At 36.1% G+C, this 21,410-nt stretch overlaps 1 protein-coding gene across 4 annotated transcripts in view; it reads left to right on the top strand.

The window, feature by feature from the left end:
* The first annotated feature begins 4,507 nt into the window (after positions 1 to 4,507).
* Positions 4,508 to 21,410, top strand: part of PCDH15 (protocadherin related 15) — a 496,526-nt gene continuing 479,623 nt past the window's right edge. For all 4 annotated transcript variants that reach the window (XM_040975792.1, XM_040975791.1, XM_040975790.1 and 1 more), the window contains exon 1: positions 4,508 to 4,628. In XM_040975792.1, coding sequence (XP_040831726.1) covers positions 4,538 to 4,628 — 91 coding nt within the window. In that variant the 5' untranslated portion in view covers positions 4,508 to 4,537. The remainder of the gene's footprint in view (positions 4,629 to 21,410) is intronic.

Here is a 21,410-nt window from a genome sequence, read left to right as displayed (position 1 = left end):
AAGCTCCTGGCTTTGGCTAGGCCAGCCCTTGCTGTTGCAGCTGTATGAAGAGTGAACCAATGAGGGAAGAGCTCTCTGTCTCTTTTCATTTTCTCTAAATATACCTTTCAAATAAACACATGAATCTTTAAAAAATAAGCATGAATATTTGCATACAACAGATGCTAGCTACTCTTATTAAAATCTTGAAACAAGCTTAACTAACTTTACTCATTAAATGATAGATTCTTCTGTTCCAATTGCATTTGTACTTGTCCTTTTAATAATTACATGCAGAGCACAAACTCTTGGGTATTTACAGAAATATCACCTCAAAAACAGTTACTAAAATAGTAGTCTAACAGGAAAATACAACCAGAAAGGAAGCATTTTACAGATACTTTGAAGCTTCATTGTAATGTAGTTATTTAGGCTTTTATTCTTTATTTCACAAATCAGAGTAAGAAAATGACCAATCTTGTCAAGTGGCAAAAAGTCTGATTTATTTATTGAAAAGTGAGGTAGACAGGAGGAGCGATAGAGGAAGATCTTCAGTCCGTTGAATTATTCCCCAAGTGGCCACGATAGCTGGAGCTGAGCCAACCCAAAACCAGGAGCCTAGAGCCAGGAGCCCAGAGCCAGGAACCTGGAGCCTCTTCCAGGTGAACCATGCAGATACAGAGTCCCAAGGCTTTGAACTGTCTTCAACTGCTTTCCCAGGCCACAGGTAGAAAGCTGGATGGGAAGCAGGGCTGCCAATATTAGAACCAGTGCATATGTGGGATCCTGGCGCATTCAAAGCCAGGACATTAGTCACTAGGCTACTGCGCTGGACCCTGAAATTTTTTCTTGAGGGAGGTACTATTGTATCACTTTCCATTGTTTCTGCATCTTGGCAAAAGCATTGAAATATTTTGTGTTTTATGTTCACTTCTTTATTAATATGCATAATCTTATTAAAAGCATAAATTATTTTATGTTCTAGAAGACTACTGATATTAGGGCATACTTACGCAGAAATTAAAATTGAGGTTTGTTTAAAAGGAGCAAAATGGCCTAATAGCTTTAACTCTATTTTAATTCATAGAGTTCATATGAAATTGGAATTTGCTACATGATTACAAACTATATTTCATTTTTCAACAGCATACCACAAGTATCTGGAAAGAAATACAGATTCCTTAAGGCTTATGTTATTTGTTCTTGTCTACTGAATTAACATGAAGAAGAATTGATTTTACCTCTCCTTTTCTCTCTATCTACACATATATAGTAACCTACATTTCCGTGCTTTATATGTTTGTGTATATGTGTATAACATGGAGATGTAGGTTACTATATAAAAATGTTGATCTTGTTTTGAAGAATAATCCATTCATCATCGTTTGATCAGAAGCTGCTGTGTGGCTCAGCAGGCTGCAGTGCTGTGGGATCCAAGGCTGCACTGGGAGCCTGGGTAGTGATTTCACGTCCGCAGAGGTTTAGGTGCAACATAAGCAGTGCCAATTTAGCTATTCACAAAAATGTTATTGCAAACTGAGCTGTGTTCCTAGAATAAGAGAAAATGGCTGAGAAAAATTATAGCGAATGAATCTGACTTGTACTTGACGTTGGAGGAGGCTGTCAAAGGAGTAGTACGTGATGAAGTAATTATTAAATGGAAAATAAATGCTTAGGTAGAAATACGTGTCTAAAAATAAAATGAAATTACTGTAAGCACAAGTATTTGCTGTGGGGGGCGGGGGGCTAAGCTGCCGCTTTCTATCTCAGGCTGGCTGACTTGATAGAGAACAGATTTAGTGTATTTCATAGCTGCAAATCTAATGTAATCATACCTCTCTTCCTCTCTCAAACCCTTCCTTTCTTTTCAGTTGTTCTTTTTTTTGCCAAAACATACATTTATTTATAGTCATATATTTAATATACAACAAGTAAAAATAGAAAAACCACTCCACTGTGCTATAAGAGTGTAGGTAAGAGTTGAAACAATAATTAAATCACAAGATGAGAAGGTTCAAAGTCACAAATACTTTGTTGTGATGTAGAGAGTGCTCACTTAATTTAGATTCTGATCTCAGAATATTCATTTTACTGATTAATGTTCCAAACAATACTGGAATATAATTACTATTAGAAATGTGAAATAGTTGCTATGATTTCTTAAATGTTTTAAAGCTAGTGTATTTATGAAATAAAAGCTATACTCTTAACCACTGATTTCTATAGCCACCAATATTAGTCAATTGTCAGTTGACTAATTAGTCAATATTAGTCAATTTATTGTATTTTTTCCTTACTGGAAAATGTGATTTGTTAGTCCTTCTTGGCATCTAATAATAGTCTCTTATTTGAGACATCTGTGTACAAGATATGAGAGCAGGAACTTGAACACTTCATGTGTTGTGAAAAAAAAAAGAATGTGAAGAGCCAGATAAGCACAAAGCCCCCTTTTCCTTTTTTGGTAAGATTTATTTTTATTTTTATTAGAAATTGAAATGTTCAGATAGGAGTAGAGACAGAGAGGAAGATTTTCTATCCATTGATTCACTCCCCAAGTGGCCACAATGGCTGGAGCTGAGCTGATCCGAAACCAGGAGCCCAGAGCTTATTCCAGGTCTCCAGTGCAGGTGCAGTGTTCCAAGGCTAAGGGCCATCCTCTTCTGCTTTCCCAGGCCACAAGCAGGGAGCTGGATGGGAAGAGAGGCTGCTGGGATTAGAACCGGTGTCCATATGGGATCCCAGCGCGTTCAAGGCGAGAACTTAAGCCATTAGGCAACCTTGCCGGGCCCCCTTTCCTTTCCTTTTACATAAAGAAACCAGCTTCAAAAAGGAATACAATTTATATTAAAATATGAATGATCTACTGCAGATAAATTCGAAATTCAAGAGCTTTGCATTTCTTCAGCGAAGAAAAATTGAGCTTGTACTTTTAGTAAAAGAAAACATTTTTAAATACATAAAGCATAAAATTGGAGGAAATAAAATGTAGATAAAAGGAGAATTAAAACAATTCCTTTGTATGCTTTAATGAACCTATACAAATTGTCCCACAGGGAGAATTCTGGGCAAAAGTAGGAAACAGGAAAACCTCAAATAATGAAATGGCCTGGCAAAAACATTTGGTCTTATCAAGAGGATTCACAACCATCTAAGCATTGGGTAATCACATAAAAATTTGGATTTCTGCCTCTCCCTGGAACGTGGGGAGACCTGGTGCTACTGGTTTGCATTCTCACATGATGATCATCCACAGCAGTTGAGCACCAGCTGGTCTCATTAGGCAAACCCTGCGGTCTGCTCCATCACAGCCTCTGCCATCCCCATTGTCCCTGCGGCCACTTTTCTTTGTTTCCTTTGTCTGCTTGTCCTCTGTAGACATTTGAGTTTGGAACCTCTGAATTTGAGCAACAGAGTTCCCATCCCTGTCCTGCCCAATTTGTAATCAGGAATGTTTTGAGCAATTTTGTGTGAATAATTTTCTTAATTTACAAATGAACTGAGAGCATAATACATTTAAGAAGTATTTCTGGTGGACTTGCTGGCTGCTGATCTCTCAGCTTTTTGGCTTTTGTTTGGTTATTAGTTTTATTCTTCACTCCCTAAATTATTGCAAAGTAAGACAAAGTAATCCAAATGAAATTCTCCCCAAATACAAACAGATGTGGTACGACTGATAGAATATTTTCTTTTTAGTGTTCCTTAGCATAGTTAATACTCAAACACTCTGTGATGATATGATTAGCATCTTTTGAATGTAAGTTATTGATTTGAAATGGGGGTACCTCCTTTTAATGGTTTCTCCATAAATGGCCACAATGATAGAAGCTGGACCAGGCTAAAAGCAGGACACAGGAACTTCTGCATCTTCTTTGTAAATACTGAGGCCTAAGTATTAGGCCATCTTCCGCTGCTTTGCCAAGCAAATTACCATGGAGCTGAATTGGAAGTGGAGTGAGTAGGGCATGACCAGGTGTCTGAATGTGGCAGCATTGCAGGTGGCAGATTTATCCACAATGCCACAATGCTGGCCCCAAAATGAGCTGGTTTTTTTTTTTCTAAAATGTGCTTTTTTGCTCATTTTTATAGTTATATAAGACAAGTTTTCATTGAATTTCTAGTGTACAATATTATCTGGTTTATCATGTGAAATTATTGTGAAACAAAAATACTGTGCAATTGAATGATGCTACACGGTATGTTCGACTGTGAAATAAATTAGTGACTATTTGACTTATATACAAGATCTTAATTTTGCAGACTAAATACTTTTGGTATCAGAATTATGGGCACTTCATGCTTGCAAATTCAGTAACAGCAAAGAAGCCTTTCCTTAGAGATTGCTTGTCTTCAAATCCATGCCAATGAAAAGTTCCAGTGCATTAAACAAGTGTGGTGCTTTGTTAATAGATGGAGAGGCACAGATAATTAACTATGAAGTCATTAAGGCCTTTTTTGTGATGTGACAGTTGTGTTTACCTATAACAGATTAATGAACATGCCAATTTTTTTTTCTTCCTCCTGTTATTTCAGATCATCCTTGAGTGAATTTTGACAGAAGATGTTACAACAGTTGTGTCTCTGGAAATGTTTAGCTTCGGGGATCATTCTTGGCTGTCTCATCGTAGCCTGCGTGGGCCAGCATGATGATGGTAATGTTGCTTTTAGTTTGATCTTTTTGACCAGCTGGGGTTTCTGTTGTTGCATTGAAAATGAAACACACTGCAGACATGAATAATGCTAATTTGTATTTGATGCTTAAAGGCTAGTAGTTCTGCACAGTGATTTACTGTAACTGTGACAGCCTTGCAAAAATGATTCTCTGTGCCCTTTGTTTCTTAATAAGGATCACAGTTTAGTTTAAAATCCAAGGCATGGGTTCTATTTGAAGTCTCTCTCACATACACAAAAAAATTAACTGCTTTGAGAAAATGTTAAATTTTGTTTAATAAATCTGGAATGAACACAGTCTAAAATAAAGCTAGCAGAATTTGATATTCTGGCACAATGGGTTAAGGTGCAGCTTTACATTCCTGCACTCCAGATTAGAGTGATGGTTCAAGTTTTTCGTTTCCTAAACAACTTTTGAATAAAGCATCCTGAGAAGTCAAGTCGTTCGTGATATTTCAGGTAGGTGGTCCCTAACAACAGTGTGGGAGACAAGGATGCAGTTCCTAGCTCCTAATTTCCATCTGGCCCCGCTTCGAACAACAAAGTCATTTGGAGAATGAGCAGTGGATGGACAATTCCCATTCTCCTCTCTCCGCTTCAAAGATGAAAATTTTAAAGTAAACAATAAAGCTAGGAGTGCAAAGAACAAATATTTCTTGTGACAATTGACTTTATTTATCCTGTAGTATTTCATTTAGAAAGTGCGAAAACTGTAAAGGAATTGATATCTGTCATGTTAAGTGATTCCCCAATAGTAGATGAGCTGCTTTTGAAAGATGCATTTGTCTTCAGGCTCAGTATGTTCTTTTCAATACATTATGTGTCTGTGGTAGCCTAAATATGTCTGTATTATATATGTCTGTATTGAAATGTTTTATGTGGCTTCGTAGGATTTAAAGTTATATCTTAATCTCTTTCATCTGTCTATCATCTACTTTAAGCCTAACAGAAGAAAAAAGATGAAAATCCCAACCTGGGAGTTTAATATTCAAGAAATCAGAGTATTTTGTTTTTTCAACATTTCAGTGTTTTTTACTTGGCATTTTTTTTTCAGCTTTTTTTGGTACATAGGCAAGCAACTACCCCAATCCCTTCTGCCCTGTTCTTTTGTTACTGTGAATGACATCAAAGGAGGTGTATTTCTTTTGTGAACTGCTAAACTGATTATTCCAACGATAGGTGAATTTATATAAATCTACCAAAACAGTGTTCAACTTGTACACATATTGAAGCTTTCTCAACCCTCTACAGTTTGAAAGGGATAGAGCTCGGTTTGACATTTGTAGAATAAATCAAACCAATAACTTTTCGAAAACTCACCAGCTCAGCTCTTTGAGCAGCCCTTCTCTGTGGCACTGTTCAAGTTCTTCAGAACTGGATGTTTATATTTTTATTACTTGAGGAGATTGTGTAAAACAGTTTAAACATTCAAAACGGTAAAAGGTAGCGTTGTAGTAATTATCATGCATCTATTGTGACTCTGAGAATACAGTGCATGAAGCAATCCCCTTACACATAAAAATACAAACCCAGCTACTTAGAAGCAGTGTGTTTGTTTAAAGTGTCAGTTTATGTTAAAGAACTGCCCTTTAAAGAGGGGGTGCTGGCATCGCAGGGTATGGTGTGACTTGTGATATTCACATCACAATTCAGAATTCCAGTTCAAAGAAATCCCATTGGATCAATCTGCTGACTAAAGAATTGTGCAAGGCAGTAGCTGATTACTGGAATGCTGTGTCTCTTCCATATAGAAGACCAGGATGCAGTCCTCAACTCCCAGTTTCTCTCTCTCTCTCTCTCTCTCTCTCTCTCTCTCTCTCTCTCTCCTGTTGATGTAAAACTTACATTAAAAGACACATTCTATTTTTAATTGTGCACCGGGAGTATATGAGCACTGGGAGTATATGAGAAATATTTTACTGGAGTTTCTCTTTGTTGTAAGGCATTTTACTTTTGACATTTAAGATTCACATAGAACAGCGTTCTCTGTCATTTCATGCCTTACACAACCACAAACCAAGGACATTTTACCAATGAAATTAATGTTGTCAGACAAAGTCACTTCTGGTTCAGTCCATAATGCTATGATTGATTTCCTTCTGAAGTTGATTAATGCTCTCCGTCTTTTATAAATGTACTTTCTCAGCTCCAATGTTAACATTATTAGGCCATTTTTGATCATCACCTGAACAACTTGGAGCAGCAGTGTGGGCTTTCACTTCTCTCAAGTGAAAGAATAGAGCAGGTCTGACCTCAAAGAACTCAGTCCCTTCCCTCCCGTCACCCCAAACAAAACTTATTAATTATTTTCTTCGAGGTAAATTGCCCCTGTTCTTAGGACAATTGATGGTATGGGGGCTGTGGCAAATAAAATTAATTGTTATGACATTTTATGGGGGATTTTTTACTCTGTATGCATTTTAGTATTTTATAGTTGTCTCCTTCAGTGCTCCCCCATAAGTAATAACATCTCTGTTCCCTAGCGTGTCCCTGCCTCTAGTCCCAAATCTGTGCTTCTAGCAGAAATCACTCAATTAAGGATTCTTTGATCCGAGTTTTATTCAGTTGTTCTCTTTTCATAGTTCCTTTCATTTAAAATCCATATAAAGTTGTTAGTCCATACTATAGAAGGTTGAAATCAGAGCTAGGCTAATCACAACTAACACAAAATAGAACCAAACTGGAGTGTGTGATATGACGATATGGCAGAACTATTTTCACCCTAGTGTTCATGTCTAAAGAAGTATGACTAAATCAAAGAAAGGCAATGATGATGGCCATGAGCAGCAGGAAACTGTAGAAATACGAAATAAAGTATAAGATAAAAATGTTTGCTATAACTAATCCACTAATTTACTAGACCATTAGGAATAGCTTTAATCAATTTTATCTTAAAATTTTTCTGAGAAAACATGAAGTACAAAATTGTTAAATAAACTTATTAATAAATGGGTTGTTTATTTAATCTTAAAAGCTCTTCTGGACTTAAAATTAAGAGCAGTTTCTTATGGTTTTCCAAATATTTTATTGCTTAAGCTTAAGGATATTGGAAAGGAATGAAAGAAATAGATATTGTTTGGTATAAATTCCTTTATTAGTATCTCCTTAAGTGAGGGATTTCTGTTGGAAGCAAAGGCTTGGGGCTAGAGGGAAGGACATGGAAGGGAACAGAATATGTTATTAATTCTTAAGGAACATTCAAGGAGAGAAGTATGAAATACTGTATTATCAGGTGAGTGAAATTACTTCTTTAAACAAATTATGTGTTTTCTTGAAAGGCAGTTTTACAAGAGGAGAGGAATAAGCGGAGACAAATAAATATTCTGCCCACTGGTTCACTACTCAAATGGCCATAAAAATCTGGGCCAGGCTGAACCAGGATCCTAGAGCTCCATCTGGGTCACAAATGGGGTGGCAGAAGCCTTAGTACAAAGAACAACTTCTGCTTTGCATCCTGTGAAATTGCTTTTAGGAAAAGAAATGTCACATGTTTTTGAGTTTGAGTCCTCAATAGTGAATATGGAAGAGAGAAATATGGGAAGAACCAATTTGGTTTTATTGTTCTTACTGTGATTTCCTCTACATTTTCAAATTTTCCGCATTTAATATATATTATTGCCAAACGTATCTACTAAACAAGCCTACAGCAGCATGAGGCAGTTTCATCCCACCTGTGAAAGCATTTTCAAATGGTATGTGTGCCAGTGTGTGTGTGTGAATATGTGCGTATGATGTATTTCTGTGTGTTTCAGAGAGACAGTGCCCATTCCACTGTTTGATTTCTCAAATGCTCACAGGATGAGGTCAGGCCAAACCATGAACTAGGAACTGTATACATGGATCTTGTGTGGTGATGGGAGATAACCCTTGGCTCCCAAGGTCTTTATTGGTGAAAAGCTTCAGTCAGGAGGCAAAGTTGGATATTGAACCAAGATGCTCTGATCTGGAGAGCCAACCTCTTGACAAGCATCTTACCCACTACAGTGCATGCCTGCTTGCTTGTAAAGCACTGAACTATGTGTGAGGAACACTTCTATGGTAATTTCCTTACATGTCTTAAGGTGAGCCTTAGATTATTATGATTAAATACACATACAAATGGGCTAAGAATGTAGCCATTTTTCTATGGTCTGACACCAAGTTGCAAAAACCTGGGCACTTCATTTTTTATCAGTTCATCCAACATAGGTCATGAAGTAGAGTGCTCTATTAACCTATTCTAATTAAATTTTAGAAAGAAGGCCAAAAAATTACAATCTAAACAATAGACTTATATGGAAAATATGATAATCCCATTACACCACAATAGTATTTGAATATTAGGCATGGCTCCCCTTTGTATTACTTAGGAAGACATGGTTAAATAAACATGCTAGCATTGCAAGAGAAGTGAGTCTCTAAATAGTTGCATCCAAGTGATTACAGACTGTCCCATAAGATGCTGTTGCAGTGTGATTCCTGAACTGTAGTACTCCTATTTTTGGTTAACTCACTCTGTCTCTTAAAGTATATGTGATTGTATTTGAAACTTTTTTTATCATCCTTTAAATGATTTATTAGAGCAACATAACTATAGCTGAAATATACACATATGTATATATTTGGTTACATACAATATATACTGCATAGATAAAATGCTTTAAACAAGATGAAAGCATGCATGTGACAAATTGTTGTGCCTATTCTTTACTATGACATACTTTAAATGTTTGTTTTGTCTTGTCTGCCCTTTTCACTCACTCTGTCATATATAAAGCATTGTTTTTTATATAGGTTACATTCTGTTTTTCAGAGTAACCTTGTTGTCTTTGCTGCATGACATCAATCCTGAATGTTTGCATTTCTTTGGATGCTTTGTAATCTCATACAGTGTCAGTATCACCAACTGTGTCATTTAGAATTTGATGACAAGAAAGAACATTGTTACTGTCAATACTGACTCAAGTTAAATTTCATGCACAGTCTATTTCATCCAGATTAAATTTGGTTGTATCAATTTTATAGCTGTACCCAAACTTATTTGCTGATTTCTTTGCTGAAGATGACTAATTTATATTATCTTGTACTTCCCAAACAGATATAGCTTTAGAGAAAAAAGCTTGAAAGCATATAACTTTTCTTGTTGTTAGAGCCAATTCTCCAGTAATGATATTGAAAAATAATATGGTGAGCAGTCATTCTGATAGTCAAGGTCCGACATTTGCCACTGGAATCAGCTGCCAGCTGGGGCTCCTATGGCAGCTTCCTGGTTGTGCATACTCCTGAAGGCAGCCGTGATTGCTAGAGTAATCTAGGTTTCTGCCACTCAGGTAGGGGAGCTGGAGTGAGTCTCCACTCTCATCTTTGGTTTCTCCCCAGTCACTGTGGGCATTTAGGAAGTGAAGCAGAGGGTGGAAACTGCTTACTATTCCTGACCCTTGCAATCCAAAATCATCTAAAAATAATAATCTGATGCCTCTAATTTCTGACCATATACCTACAAAGAGTATTTCAATAACTTTTGTATATTCAAGGGATTAAAAAATTATTTGAAAATTTCAGAGAGAAAAAGAGCGAGAGAGAGAAAGAAAGAGAGAGAATCTTTTATGTGCTGGTTCAGGCCCCAAATAGTCTCAAAGGCTTGATTTTATTCTCTGCAAAGCCAGGAACATCTTCCAGGTTTCCCACATGAATTTAAGGACCCAAGGACTTGAGTCATCTTCCATTGCTTTCCCAGGCCATAAGCAGGGAGCTGTATTGTAAGTGGAGCAGTGGGGACATAAACTTGCACCCCTGTATGATTCCTGTACCACAGACAGATGATTTGTCCACAGTGCTGGTCCCAGGCATAGAAACTCTTAAAGCCTGTATGTATGCCCTGGAATGCAAGAACAGTTATCATAAAATTTTCTCTTAATTTTTTTTTCTTTCTCCCTCTTTGAGTTATTTCTCCCATTTATCCTGTTGAAGAATGAAAATAAAATTTGAGACCTAGTCCATGTCTTAGCAATACTGATCAAATTAAAACTAACTGGTAAAGTGGATGTTTCCTTTGTAGTTGTAATAATGTGAAGAGTGTTAGGTCATTGAAAAGTAAAACACTCATTTCCATCCTGTTTATGTGAAAAGGCAGAATTTGCTTCAGATGTCCTAAATAGAAATTGAAATTGAGCAAAAATGTAAATATAATCTGGCTTGGCTCTGAGTCATCAATGACTCATGCTTTTAATAGAGTTGCTTTTCTTACTTGGCTCTTTGCCTGTCAAATCTCTATGCCTGGTAGCACTACTTCTTCAATTTCCTTTTAAGCTCTGCAATTTGGATTTTCTCACAACTCTACTAAAACTGCACTTTCTAAGATCTCCAGTGACTACTTCCTTGAGCAAATCCTATAATTTTCTAACATTTCAGCAAATGGCATTATTGATCGAGCTTTCCTACATCTTTCCTTTTCTCAGACTACTCTGTGCTGACCTTTCCTGGATGGCTGTGTATTGGACTTTTCCACTCCACCTGCTAGTGAATATTCTGCCTTATCCTGTCGCGTGATTTTGCAAAACCACCCATCACTTATATATCTATATGGTGACATACTCTATAGTTAGCAAGTTTGTATGATCTCTGACAAATCAACAAAATCCTTAGCTGTGCTTAATCTCTGAATATCTAACTCTAGAAAAAAAAAAATACTACAGGGAAACCAATAAGGCAGTCCTTGCATTCTACTGCATTGATAAGAGAGGAGTGATCAATAAGAGTGATTTTCAAAATAATGCCATTATAAGCAACATATGTGTTTTGCTAGAATTAGAGTGGAAATCTGATAAAGAATTTGTAGTGAAAGTGGAAAATATCTCCAGGAAGAAAACAGAGGGGTCCAGGGAAGGTTCAGAGTACATGTTAAGAACACAGAATTACTCTGATTTAAAATAACTACAGATGGTGTTGTGAAGCATTATTTAGTAACTTTTATTCTGTATTCTCTGATGTGAATTGTATAGGTTCCAAAATTTTACCTAATAACTATTGTGAACATCATTCATTTTTGTAAAAGCATACAATAGCAGAAATCATTGCCTAAGTCATTTTAAAATCAGTTACATTCATATAAAATGACATAGACATATTACCTGCTTTGTGAAGATGATGCTTTGATTCCTTACATATTTTGTGATATCCAATCGCTGTTAAATAAATCTGTTATCTCAAGTATTTAATATTTTTATGGTGGAAACATTCAGACTCCTAGCTCCTGCTCTTTTTAGTAGTGCTAGGAGGGAAATGCAAAATACAGTGACTACAGTTTCTATTCATTGCCCAAGTTTTATAACTATCAGTAGCAGCTATTCCCATAGCCTTCTATATATGTCCACCCCAACCTTTGAGAAGCAATGTGATATAGGGTGATTAAAAGTATACACTCAGAGCCAGACAGCCTAAATATGAAATCTGTCTCCATGCTTCTATCAATATACAGTTGATTTAAATAAATAATATTACTAATACTTACTGCATTAACTGTTTTCATTGTCATTATCACCTGAGGTCATGTCTTAGATATAAGTTCCTCTAAACATACATGAAACCAAATTTAAGTCCTCTTCTAAAAGCTGAGCAGATTCAAACTATCTACTGTGATACTTGATACACTTAAAGGTGAAAATATGCTCCTTATGCAGTAATCTATGCATGTATGCTTATAAGTGTGATCATGTATGACATGATGGGGTTTATGAAAAGTTCAGCATTAGAAAAATTAGAATAAAAGAAATATATAAAACTGTTTTATTTTTATTGTAAAGAAAACATGGATTTGATATAGGGGATAACATAGATTAGACAGAGTCATTTCCCTAAGTGAGATTGAAATGTTATGCAGGATCAGTGAAAAAATTACTGCCAAGTTAATTTCCCTTATGGAACTCCAGATAATAATCCTCTCAATTTACTCTCTCTCTCTCTGTCACTTTATTTCTCTCTCATGCTGCCTCTAGCTAGTTCATTGTATGCACTGTTTAGTTTTATTGATTGATTGTATTTAGTGCCTTCTTCTATGCTGTTAACATTCTTATATTTTCCATACATACCACTCTTAACTTTGCAAGAAGTCTTAAAATCGCATCACTGTTCTTTTAGTAAAATATGAATCCTTGATCAGAAAATAGAATTTTCTTATTGTTGATTATCAAAGCTTTCCATATAGACTACTATATTTAATCTTCACAAGTACCCCTTGAGGTCATTGTATTTATAGATAGAATCATATAAATGCTAATTTATGAACAGGGAATTAAAGAGATAAAGAAGAGTTGATATTCTTTCTGATGGTGGACCTACTATATCAAGTGGCAAACTGAAATCAAAGCTTGCAATCTCAGTTTTGCATGCAGGAGGCACATATTATATTGTGACCCTATCGCTTCATATTTTTGCTTTGTTCCTGTTTATTACTCAATGCTAGTTCACTCATTCTGCTTCAGTGTTACTACTAGTGACATCAAATTAAAAAAATGTCATCCTGCACTTTGTGTTACCCCATGCCATGTTACGATTGCTTCTTGTTTTAATTTTAAAATCTTAAAGACAGAGAATACCTCATTTCGTTTTCCTCAGCATCTGACAGAATGATGTAATTGTTAGTTATTGAAATAAAATAGTACCAAATAAAAACCACTTTGATAAATAGCTTCTTTTGACAATTGATGAGTTTTGAGGGAAAAAGCTGGAACTCAGGAAATGATTAAAAATATGTTTTGCACAAATTTGATTTGTGTGACATGGTCAACAATGACATAGAAGCAAAATCAACTGATACAAATGTGTAAAATGGAGATAATAGCATATTTTCTTCCTCCTGTTGAGAAGCGAAGTAGGCCATGAGTTCTACACATGCGTTTCCTGACTATTTTTTCTTTCCCTGATTATTAGTTACTGTTCTGAAAATTTATGCATGGTATTGGGTTACACTGCAGCTCTTGCCTCTGACATCAGTGGCCCAGCTAATATCACTAATCTTACCTACTCTTGTGTAATCTTATGCTGCACCCAGGGCTGATAATTAGACTGCTAAGTGAGGACTCTTTGCCGGTCTGAATTTATTATGTAACTTTACTGAACTATCAAAATAATGCTAGCAGCCATTCAGACTCCAGATTTAGGAAAAACTATGACTTTCAATAAATAATAATGTGTTATGCTTATTAATTTATTAGTTTATGAACCAATTGCAACAGGAAATTGTGTAGCATCTGTTCTGTGTACCTCAAGTTTCTAGTCAGATGTGTGCAGATTTCTTAGTACCAAGAACCTTAAAAATACTACATATTCTACTTTGTATGGCATATTTATATCCAGTGTTTAAATTATCACCACATTTCAGTTAAACTGTGTTGTACGCACACATACACGCACACACATAGGCAACTAGGTGCCATTTACTGTGCTACAGATACAGAGACCACAAAAAAATAAAAATCCTCATCTTTGGCTTATACAATTTATGTGTGTAATAGACATGAAATAGCCCCCCAAAATTTAATCATTAGTGCTAGTTAATGGAAGGAGTGATATAAAAAAATAAACAGACAAGTACAAGGGCAAAGAAGAACTTGGATAATTTTTTTTGTAAACTAAAATAGTGTAAGATGAACTCACTGGGAAAGTGCATTTTGAGCAAAATTTGAAAGTGGATGAGGGGAAAATCAAGTGGATTCCCAGGAGCAGGATATCAAGAAGAGGCAACACTGTGTGAAGTGCCTGGCTGTGGGGACATGCCACACCTGCCAGAAGAACACATTGGTAGTAAAGTGTATGTGTCTGGTTGGGGATCTGAGCTGAAGTAGTAAGAGGAAGCTAGGCACCAAGAGCAGAGAGGTTAGGGAGACTAGCAAGTGTGTAAATGATCATAGCCAATTACTGGGGCAATCTTGTTTTTGTTTTGTGTTTTTGTTTTTCAAAGAGGAACATCTACAGAAGTTTTTGAAGCAAGGGGTTTAAATGATGGCACTCATATTTTCTAGGAAAAACCACACACACACACACACACACACACACACACACACACACACACAATTAAAGGTCACTTACACCAGGAGTCCATTAAAATGGTAGTAAGAGAAGCCTGAATATAGATATATTTTGGAGATATAAATTGTAAGATTGGATTTTGTTTTGTATGTAGAGAATATAAAAAATAGCATTTAAAGTGTGACATAGCAATATATGGTTAAGTCTTCAAAAGTTAATGAAAAACAGAAATACAATTAGGTTTTCTTGCAACAAAATTTGTAAATTAATGTGTAGTTTTTCATAATAATCTGTTTTCAGTAACTTTTAAAGATCTTTCTGTTCAAATATCCAATTTTATACACCATTATAAACATATCCTAGTTGTTTGATAAATGTTCAAATAAAGGAAATACAGAGATAGAGATCTTGCTTCTGCTGATTTATCTTCCAAATGCCTGCAAACTGGAACCCAGATGCTGTGAGATTCTGGCATCTCAATCACATTGTTTAAAAGTTTATTTTCATTATTTTAAAGATGTTTTTACTTGAAAGGTAACAGAGTCTTTCACACCTCAAATGGCAAGTAAAGCCACGGCTAATTCAGGCCATGGTCAAGTACCAGAAACTTCATTCTGGTTTCTTACATGGATTGAATGGGCCACATTACTTGGATTATAACTGCCACTTCCTCAGGTGGATTAGCAGGAAGCATTGTGGGAGGATGATTTGTTAAGAAAGAAACCAACATCCTGATAAAGGGTGTTGGCACCCCCGAGAGGCTGACATCACCTCTGTGGTCCAACACTGCTCCGTTTCAAGCAGCAGCTTGACTGTTACACCAAACACCTGCTCTTTATCTTTTAATTGTATATTCCAGACTTTTAATATACCTCATATTAAATGCAAGGGTTGGGAGAGGCTAAATAAAGAAAATTATCAAAAAGCGGCTATAGCTACAAATGAGTCATAAAAAATAGAAAGAAGCCACTTTGCTTCTAGGAAGAAGTTGTTAGGACACTGATACAGAAGCAGATATTGAGAAAAAAAAAAGAAAGAAAAAGCAGTGAGTTACTAATTAGAAGCCAAATGAAGGAGCAACTTGTAAAAAAGGCATGCATTGACTAGAGTGTGAATAAGCAAGGTGAAGTATGACAGCAGAGTGCAAATAGTAAACTGGCACTCATTTATCTGTTTTTCAAAGATTTTATTATTTTTATTTAGAAAATTTACAGATTTACAGAGAGAAACCGAGACAAAGGGGGGAGGGGCAGGATATCTACCAACCGCTGCTCACTATCCAAATGGCCACAGCACTTAGAATCTGTTGAGCCAATCTGAAGCCAGGAGCCAGGAGCTTCTTCCAGTATGAATGCAGGATCCCAAGGACTTAAGCCATCCTATGCTGTTTTCACAGAGCATAAGCAAAGAGTTGGCTGGGAAATGGAGTAGCTGGGACATGAACAGGTACCCATATGGAATGCTGCTGCTAGAAGTTGGAGGATTATCTTGTTGAGGCACAGAGCTGATCTCCCATTGGTGATCTTGATAGGAATAGTTGTCGTGGGTTGTTGAGGGAGTTTGGATTAGATCAAAATGAGAATATAAGTAGAGAAGGTAGAAAAGTGTCATACAATTTCAATGTAGGTTTTATTTTTATATGTCCAGTTATGATGGAAGCAGGAGCAAGGAGGATGACCCCTAACCCATCTCAGATTCAGTCACATCATACTATGAGAGATAGGACTCATCACTGAGAATACTAGGTCCTCCAGGAAGGGTCACCTTTCTGAGAACCACAAGAAAGGGTTCTTTGGTGAACTCAGTACTTCTTTCTAGGAGGAGCTAATTGGTGTTCATTAAAATGTCACAAGTTATATTAACATTCCTATTTTTGCAAATTAGGAAATGGAAGGTTTAAAGGTTCCAGTTGTCATGCTGAGTTCACTCAGATTCTATATGTAAGAGCAGCGATGCACTTCCAGATATTCTTATTCAAGCTGCTACACTTTTTCAAACCTATTTTTTAAGCAAGAATAGACAAGAGATAGATTTTAACAATAATTTTAACTTTGTAGATACACTATATCTCTAGAAATTATTCTTGATTCATACCTAAGAGTTTATAGGTGTGGACCACTGTATCCTCATCTCCTGGGCCTCCTTGCTGTCTCTGATGTGTGAGTTTCACCATTGAAGATATTGCATGTAAGCTGAATTATACAATATTGATCCTCCTGTGACTGGCTTGCTTCGCTTTGAATAGTATGTTGAAAGTTCAGCCATGATGTGAAATAAGGGACAAGTTCCCTTGCTGCTTTTGATGGACAAACAGCATCCCATCGTGTGTCTCTGCCACGTTTTCTTTAGCATTTCCCCACTGAGGAGCATAGAGGTTGTTTTTTGATCTTGCCTAGTGCATGCAGTAGTTTAGTGAGTAGACAGTGCTAACATGGTTTTTCATTCATTTCAATTAGTTTTGATAAAAATAGCAGACTTCTGATTCATAGCTTTCTTATTTTTAATTCTTTGCATCAGCTCAATAGCATTGACTGAATTAAATGCACCATTTTGCTTTAATATCAATAATATAAAGGCATTCTGATTTTACCACATTGTAATCAAGATTAAGCTTCTTTCAATTTTTAATAATAAACGTCTAATAGAAGAGAGATGTTTTGATTGTGGTTTTGATTTGTAGTTCTCACTGATTAAGATACCAAAAATTAGAAGCCATTTATGAATTAAAAAAAAACATGCGAGTAAATGGGAAGATGACTTAAATTCACAGATAAATATTCACTACTGTTAATATGTCCCCACAATGCAAAGTGCGCTCTGCGGGTGATGTGATCTCAAGTGGTGCCTCATTTTAAATCAGTACATTATACAACCTGGATTTTTATGAAAGTGGAAAATAATATCAATTTCTGCGATATATTCATTTATTCAATGTTTATTTGTTCATATACAATATTATATTATCTAATTAGATATAATATCTAACATATTTACTATAATGTATGATGTAACATTTTATTAAGTTTTGGGACTGCAAATATATTTCTTGAGCTCATGAATGTTACTGACTACCTAACAGGGGACATCAGAAAAATAAAGGAGCAAAGTAGAAAATACTTGGTATTCATGAGCGTGGGCTTCAATGTGTGCACATACAACAAAATCTATAGCTGTCAACGCAATTATACACAGCAATGAAGTATTTGTGTATAGCATTAATATCTGTTTCTAGATTGTCAGTGATACCTGAGTTTGTGATATTTAAATACTAATTTATTGTGTTATTTGGACAATAGTCAGTTAACATTTGGTACATGTTTGATTCCAATGGAATTTTACCCAAATATATATGATCTATTAGTGAATTCAAGCTTGTGGGACACAGGTATGGACAGGGCCAAGTGCTACAGATTGTGAAGGCTGAAATTAATGAATACATGTGTTCCTTTTGGAAGTATGTTCCTATTAACTGCAGCATGATCTTTAGGATGAAATAATTTTGAGGCTTTTGAATAATGTTTAAATAATTATAGTTCTAATCATATGCTACTAAATGTGATGGACAATGAAAAAGGAAATATGGGTATATTAATTTATTATAAATTACTGATAGTATTAAGTATGAACTAATTGCTACATTTCCATCTGCTATAATTCTTTGCATAAATTTTTTACATTTTTTTCTGAAAAAAAATTCTGTGTTTACTAAGGTTTCAGGAAAAGGAAAACAAGCTCAAAAATCATTTGTTATCTGTGTTTCTTTCATTTTTCTTTAGCTTTTTCTCTGTACCCTTAGTTCTAATGAAGCTTTTAAACGTCTTTATTCTTTTTTTTTTAAAGATTTATTTGTTTTTATTGGAAAGTTGAATATACAGAGAGGAGGAGAGACAGAGAGGAAGATCTTCCGTTTGATGGTTCACTCCCTAAGGGGCTGCAACAGCTGGAGCTGAGCCAATCTGAAGGCAGGAGCCAGGAGCTCTTCCAGGTCTCCCACGTGGGTGCAGGGTTTCAAGGTTTTGGGCTTTCCTCGAGTGCTTTCCCAGGCGACAAGCAGGGAGCTGGATGGGAAGCGGAGCTGCTGGGATAGAACCGGTGACCATATGGGATCCTGGCACATGCAAGATGAAGACTTTAACCACTACGCTATCGCGCCGGGCCCTAACCTCTTTGTTCTTAAGTGGACATCTATATTATCTCTTTATTCAAGTTATGTTCACATATTTTCTCCCAACACTAATCTTCCATTGTCATTTTTTCCTGTATGCTCACTCTATTTATCTATTTATGTATCTATTTAGGTATGTATGTAAGTGTGTAAGTCTGTATGTATGTATCAATCCATCCATCCATCCACCCTGTCATTTAGCTCTGTGTGTTTATACTTCACACACATTCTCTGTTCTTGCTGTCTGAATTCTCAGAGCTCATTTAAATTACAGAAAACACAGGCCATATTTTCAATTTCCAGTCACTTCTTATTTCTAATTTCAGTCTATTAAAAAAAAAAATCTTCGCTGTACTTGTTAACCCCCTTGCTACAGAAAGGAATTAACATTGGATTTTGGAAACAAGAAGAAAGAAATCTACCAGAGTTCACACAAACCAATTTTCATACCTTTAAAATTCACTGCAAATCAAAACATGTTGAATGAAGTTGGTTACTCTTCTTCTAAATATTAGAAAAGTTTGAAAAAATTTCCAAGTTATCATTCAAATTTTGAATATTTAAATTCAAAATCATAACTGTGGAGCTGCATTCATTAAATAATGATTCTATCGGGGTATATTTGAAAATATGACATAAAATTTGGTCTCAAGCCTGCACTGACACTGGACCCAAGCCAGTGTATGCAGTGTGTATTCATCACCAGGAGCTCTCTGAATCCATTAAACCTGGCAGCACTGCACTCTAGCCATTTTAAATAGGAAGTTCTAGAGCAAGCTGAAACAAAGGTGACACCTGGATATAATCATGATATGTTTTGCTTGTTGAATATTAGCTACATTTTCCAGCATAAAGAAAAATTCAAATATATATAGAATAGTCTTTGCTTTTCTGAAAAAGCATGGTGTTTTCTGAGTCTTCTGCTAATACTAGCGTTAATGGTACTTTGGGAAAATACTGCAGAGAAACTCTTTTGTTGTGGATCTTATGCTATCACAAGAGGAGATTAATGGGAACAACAGCTACTCAGATATAAAAACTGTTAATTTTAAGAGCTAGCCCTTTAAAAGCAATGTTCTACCACCTCACTGAATAGGCAATTATTCCTAAAGCTCCTGTTGACCTTGGATACATGAATTGCAGTATGAAATGCTGCACTTTAGATTTTTCTGGCATGTTTTTGGAACAAGTAAATAATGTGGGACTTTGAAAAGTAAATGATTCAGAAAGTGAGAGACATGTTTAAAAAATTCTGAAAATAACTGACTGCCATATAAGATTATGTGCTTATCTGCTACTCATATGTACATTTCAAATGAATATTTATTGATCTCTATCAATTTATAAACACATATTGCTTTAACTGACAACATGTTTATAAATTTAGATAGTATGTTTTTTTTCTAAAGATTTTTTTTAACAGTTTTTGTTCTAATGGTAGATTAATAGGGAGAAGAAGTGAGTGAACCGTCTGTTGGTTCACTCCCCTAGTGGCCACAACAGCTGAAGATGTGCCAATCCAAAGCCAGGAGTCAGGAGCCTCTTCTGGGTCTCCCAGGGGGGTGCAGGTTTCCCTGGCTTTGAGCCATCCTCTAGTGGTTTCTCAGGCCACAAGTGGAGATCTGGATGGGAACCGTAGCAGCCAAGATACAAACCAGTGCCGACATGGGATCCTAGCACTTGCAATGTGAGCATTTAGCTACTGAGCCATCATGTTAGGCACAATGTATGACACTTCAATTAATAATCTACTGTGGAAAGTGAATTTTAAAGGTTAAATCATAATTTCAGTTAACCTTGAAACATTGTTTTCTGATATAATTGCATTTATACATAGTTTGCCAACACTATGTTTGAATATATCAGATATTATATTCTTTATATTATATATTATATTATACTCTATGTTATATGCAACTAGGAAAAATTCATTTTTGCTGACTTTTTTCTTTTAGTTTTATTTTTTAAGTTTTATTTTTATTGGATAGTCAGATACACAGAGAGAAGGAAAGACAGAGAGGAAAGATCTTCCATGCAATGATTCACTCCCCAAGTAGTCACAATGGCCGGAGCTGAGCCAATCTGAAGCCAGGGGCCCAGAGCCTCTTCAGGGTCTCCCATATGGGTGCAGGATCCCAAGGCTTTGGGCCGTCCTCCACTTCTTTGCCAGGCTACAAGCAGGGAGCTGAATGAAAAGTGGAAATGCTGAGATTAGACCCAGTGCCCATAGGGGATCCCAGTGCATTCAAGGCAAAGACTTTAGCTGGTAAACCAGTGTGCTGGGTCCTTTAGTTCAGTTTTTTTTTTTTTTTATATAGAGTACCATAGGTCCAGGGATTTCCCCCCCACCATCTCCTTTTGCACCCCCCACACATAATTTTCCCATGATTACAATAGTGTAGTCCTTCAGCAACAGTCACAGGTTCACCATTCTGCTATTTAAGTGTTTCCTGACAGTGTAGTTATAGACAATGGTAGAGTCCAACATCCTATTGTTAAGTTAGATTTGACAGTTTCATTTGGAGTCCATCTTTTCCTAACAAGTAGAGACGCATGTTTCACTGTCACCTCACTTCTTGGTATGCTAGTCTCG

This window comes from Ochotona curzoniae, unplaced genomic scaffold (genome assembly GCF_017591425.1).
Source record: "Ochotona curzoniae isolate NIBS_2020 unplaced genomic scaffold, NIBS_Ocur_1.0 contig_2692, whole genome shotgun sequence".
Taxonomy (NCBI): domain Eukaryota; kingdom Metazoa; phylum Chordata; class Mammalia; order Lagomorpha; family Ochotonidae; genus Ochotona; species Ochotona curzoniae.
The sequence above is the reverse complement of the archived record's forward strand: the minus strand, read 5'-3'. Positions and strand labels throughout refer to the sequence as shown.